Consider the following 5,184-nt stretch of genomic DNA (forward strand, 5'->3'; position numbering starts at 1 on the left):
ACGAGTCGCAACCAGACCAACAGACTCTACTGCTGCTCAGGCAGTCGGGATTTTTATTGATGCTATCAAGCAAATCAGGCGATCACAGCGGGCGGGGACATCGCAGCAGAGGGGGCTTTGTAGCTGAAACCTCAGGAAGGTCGCTCCGCGGAGGGGTAAAGAGAGGCGGTGGAAACCCCTTGAGTGCAGAACATTTTGCTCCTAGAGGTTGCTACTAGATGAATTCCATCATGGGACTGACATCTGGGACAACAGCCCCCTCCCCGTTTCAGGGCCCCTGTCCCTCCGTTCTCTCAAGGGACCATGTCAGAATAACCACAGCTATTAACCAGCATTCAGCACAGGTGATTATATAATTGCAGATGCGAGACAGGAACATGCTTGCTAGATGAAGCTTAACACGGATTCCCTTGTGCCACGAGACATGTGCACAGCAAGGGAGCTGCGCCTGTGGCCGGGAGCTCCTGGCTCGTCTCCCAGTGGCCCTCAGGCTTCATTAGAGCTGAAAAATTTCTGGTATTCTTTCACCCAGGGCTTCTCAGGCTTGGCACAGATCTCCTGGCCTTCTTTCATTTTGAATCTACGAAGGAAAACAGTGAATCAGCCAGGAGACGGCAATGGTGGGGTGAGGGTACGAAACCCAGGGGTGAAACTCTGGCCAAAGTGCCCCCCAGAGCAGGATGTGGGTGCAATGGGCCAGCACAGGTATCCTGTTCAGGGGGATCCCAGACAGCCCAGCCGGAGTACAGAACTGTGATGGCCCAGCCAGATTACAGGTCAGTGACAGGGACATGAGTGCAAGCTGTTAACTCCTTCCCGCCCTGGCAGTCTGTCCCCCCTCCCCCAACTCCCTATTCCACCCCATGATTAAAATATGACCGTGTAGATCACTGTTGCTACAACTGTTCTATAATTGCAACAAATCGTATATGAAGGTGTTGATGGAAAAGTTACGATTCGCTAAATATGATTATCCCTGTTTGTATGCATGTATCATATTTGTAGCTGAAGTTATGAATATTGACTATGCACCAGTATTTCAAATGTGTTTGCTCCTGGGGTAACACCCACAAGGTAATTTACATCCAGTCTGGTCAGCACATTGTGAATGGACCATTCAAGTAGATGGCCCTTTAATGAACACAATAGGCCACAGAAGAAGGTTATTCCCGCCGGATGGGCCTTTCCATGGACATTTTAGCCATCGAAGCATGCAAGGGCATGTGACTCTAGACTTCATCTTGTGCCTGTACTTTCCCACAGACTAAGTCTGAGAGCTGCCCCTCCCCATGGGAGAAGGTATACAAACCTTTGGGAGCATCTCCATTTTCCCTCTTTCCTGCTCCAATCTCTGGACTATGGACTTACACTAAAAGGAGCGTTCCAATCAATGGACTGAGGACCGGCCCATCGTTTGGAAGTTACTAGAGACTGAACAAGCCAGCAGTGTGACATCATTGCTACAAACCCGATACAAGAACTCTGCAACGTTTGTATGTATTTCATTCCTTTCACCATTTTAACTCTCACCTCGTTCTTTTCTCTTATAAATAAACCTTTAGATATTAGATACTAAAGGATTGGCAACTGCATGATTATTGGGTAAAATCTGAGTTATACACCTCTACCCCGATATAATGCGACCCGATATAACACGAATTCGGCTATAACGCGGTAAAGTGGTGCTCCGGGGGGCAGGGCTGCGCACTCCGGCGGATCAAAGCAAGTTCGATATAACGCGGTAAGATTTTTTGGCTCCCGAGGACAGCGTTATATTGGGGTAGAGGTGTACATTGGCCTGGGTGTGTGGCTGATCTCTTGGGATTAAAAGAAGCCTTTGGTTGATGAAACTGGTTTTAAATAATCCCTCATCATTAAGTATCAGGGCGTAGCCGTGTTAGTCTGTATCCACAAAAACAACGAGGAGTCCGGTGGCACGTTGGGCTTGAAGAGGGACTGGGCTCACTACAAAAGCAATTTTCCCTCTCTTGGTATGGACACCTTCTCATCAATTATTGGGAGTGGACCACATCCACCCTGATTGAATTGGCCCTGTCAGCACTGGTTCTCCACTTGTGAGGTAACTCCCTTCTCTTCATGTGTCAGTATATTTATGCCTGCATTTGTAACTTTCACGCCATGCATCTGAAGAAGTGGGGTTTTACCCTGAAAGCTTATGCCTAAATAAATATGTTAGTCTTTAAGGTGCCACCGGACTCCTTATCATTAAGTCTAGTGTCTGGGTGGTGAGATAAGGGCTGGGATACCTTAGGAGGCTGCGTTTCTGACTTCTTGTTAACCAGTGTGGGGAGACGAACGTTTACTTTTGTTACTGGTTTGGTAGATCTTATGTAACGTCACACAGGGACTGGCTGGCTCGTTCCTTCTGTGCCGATGGACACAGGGTCTACGTTCCATGAGAGTTACCAGCGCCGGTTGTTTACCCTCCCGCCTTTATCCATCGCAGCTGGTGGCCATGGAAAAGACACTATCAGAGCTAAGGATGGCATGTGCGCCAGGGGCCCGTGGTGCCAAAGAAGCAGAGGGCTTTTCCATATAGTGATGGTGCCCACTTGGATTTCCTGATCAAAGGTTTAACGGTGACCAACCCAAAGGAAGCCGATCCCCGGAAGCCAGAGATAATCAGCTGGATTCTTGCCGTCTCTCTGGAGCCTTTCTCCCAGAGGCCAACCCCCACTGGCTCCAGAAAAGGCCAGACTCGATGTGAAAATAAACTGGTGCTGGTGAGACATCCTGGGGTGCCCGGAGACACGGCACCACTTAATCCAGACCCGCTTTAGGGTCCTTCCTGCACCGGGAGGCCCCAGGGAGCAGCAGGAAAGGCCGGGGACGTTTGGCTACAGGGAGTCCCAGCATCTGGAAAGAGCCCTCGTCTGTGCAGCTGCATCAGCCGGCTCTGATGCTAGCTCATGGTATCGATCCTCTCCCCTGTCACCTCCCTTTGTTGGTACCTGGTTCCTGGCTATCTAATCCCCTCCTCCCCCCTCTGCCTCAGTCCCCTGCCCACCCCCCGCCGTTGTTCCCAGGGGCACTGTGCTGGAGGATACTCACATCACGCCTGGCTGCGGGCACGCTGGGCTGGTGTTGTAACAGCTGACTGTGTTGTCTCTCTTGAGCTTCGTTGTCTGGAATATGAAGCAGCACTTGTCCGGCACAGCAGAGCCTCCTAACAGAACAGGAAAGCTTCATGGATGAGGGTGACCCCAGCTAGATGGGACCCCCCCCCATCCCCTCTCTGGGACCCTTCCCCAAACCCAGGGCAGAGGGAGAGAGCTGGACTGGGTCAGCCCTAGAGCAGGTGGCCCCGCAGCCTCCCCACCCCCGCCTGGGCCTTTATACATAGCACACACTTGGGACCCCCCCACACACACTGCGCACCAGGGTAAGGGCCTGGCACAGTCCTGCCCTTTCAGAGCGTTGCACTACAGGATGTCACCAGGACTCCATATCCTCTTCCAATCGTTTGATCCCTGTGGGCCCTGCCAGGCCATCCTCACTCATGTGAGCAGCTAATGGAGCTCATGGAGTCTGCCTGGGGGGATCCTGAGGAAGCGTGGCCCAGATGGTGGCAGTATCTCCGTAATAAGCTCTGGTGTCTTTGCCCAGCCTGACTCTGCTCTCACTGATCCGGGTGTGAATCCAGAGTCACTCCAGTAAGCTCAGTGGATTTTGGTGTGAAGCGAGAGTTACTCCAGGTAGCTCAGTGGATTCACACTGGGGTAAGTGCTGGCCATAGGCGTGTGCACAGGGTGTGCCAGATGTGCCCAGGCACACCCTAATGCCCACTCAGAAGCGGTCGGCACTGCACCACGTCCCTCGGGGTTGTTTTAGGCACCGCCTCCACAGCTCCCATTGGCCGGGAACAAGGAACCGCGGCCAATGGGAGCTTCGGGGGAGGTACCTGGAGGTGTGGCAAGGGCAGTGTGCAGAGCCCTGTGCCGCCCCGCACTCCCCCGGGGCTGCGCGGGGACATGCTGAGCGGCGCGGCGTGGGGCCAGGGCAGGCAGGCAGGGAGCGTGTCACTGCGGGTAAGCGGTGCCGGGCTGGAGCCTGAACCCCTCCTCCCCATCCCTGCCTGCACTCCGTTGAGCCGGGCTCCCCTTCCCCAGGGCCTGGCCCAGTTGCTTTAACAGCCCCATGTGCTCGCTGGCAGCCTCCCACCCGGCAGCACCAACACAGCCGCTTAAGGTGGCCCGTGGGGCTCGTGGGGGCGCTGCCGCAGCCTCCCCCCAAGGCAGCTGCCCCCCTCTAACGCCTGGGGCCCCAAACCCGCCTGCGGCTCCCAGCACTGGCCGTGGGCCCAGCCCACCTTAAGTGGGGCCCAGGAGCCAGAGGGCCCGGAGCAGGGGGCGAGCCTGGCCCACATGCCCCCCCGGAGCCTGGCTGCAAGCTCAGCTCCCCAGTGCTGTTCGGAGGCCCGGCACCCTCGGCCTTGAGTCCAGCTCCGGGAGCAGTCCGGCCCCACTGTGATCCGCCCCGGCTGCCTCTGCCCGGCCTGGCCCCAAGCGCCCACCTCTGCCCCCTCTGCCCAGCCCCCGAGCCTGCCCGCTGGGACAAGGGAGCCCAAATCCCCAGCCCGGTGCCCGCCTGCAAACAGCCTACCCTCCTGCACCTCAACTCCCTGTCCTGAGCCCTCTGCCTGCACCTCTCACCCAAACCCTCTGCCCTGAGCTCCCTGCCTGCCCCTCGCACCCCAACCCCCCGCCCTCAGCCCCCCGCCCGCCGCTCACACCCCCACCCCCCCCCCCCCGCCCCCCCCCCGCCCCTCGCACCCCCACCCCCTGCCCTGAGCCCCCTGCCTGCACCCTGTACCCCTCCTGCACCCCAACTCCCTGTCCTGAGCCCCTTGCTGCATCCTGCACCCCTCCTGCACCCTGCACCCCTGCCCTGAGCCCCCTGCACTCCTCCTGCACCCCAACTCCCTGTCCTGAGCCCCCTCCTGCACTCCGCACCCCTCTTGCACCCCACACCCTGTCCTGAGCCCCCTGCCGCATCTCGCACCGCTCCTGCACCCCGACCCCCTGCCCTGAGCCCCCTGCCTGCACCTCTCACCCAAACCCTCTGCCCTGAGCCCCCTCCTGCCCCTCAACCCTCTGCCCTGAGCCCCCTGCCTGCCCCTCGCACCCCAACCCCCTGCCCTGAGCCCCCTCCTGCCCCCCTGCC

The 5,184-nt window shown here is 57.3% G+C and overlaps 1 protein-coding gene across 1 annotated transcript in view; it reads right to left on the reverse strand.

Moving 5' to 3' along the window:
* Positions 1–486: 486 nt before the first annotated feature.
* The window catches only part of LOC113409671 (C-C motif chemokine 4-like), an 8,033-nt gene continuing 3,335 nt past the window's right edge, over positions 487–5,184 (reverse strand). The window contains exons 2-3 of the mRNA XM_026663825.1: positions 3,073–3,187; positions 487–580 (exon numbers count right to left, since the gene is read on the reverse strand). Of these exons, the coding sequence (XP_026519610.1) occupies positions 487–580; positions 3,073–3,187 (209 nt within the window). The remainder of the gene's footprint in view (positions 581–3,072; positions 3,188–5,184) is intronic.

The sequence above is a fragment of the Terrapene carolina genome, unplaced genomic scaffold (genome assembly GCF_002925995.2).
Source record: "Terrapene carolina triunguis isolate 2854851 unplaced genomic scaffold, T_m_triunguis-2.0 Scaffold33926, whole genome shotgun sequence".
NCBI lineage: Eukaryota > Metazoa > Chordata > Testudines > Emydidae > Terrapene > Terrapene triunguis.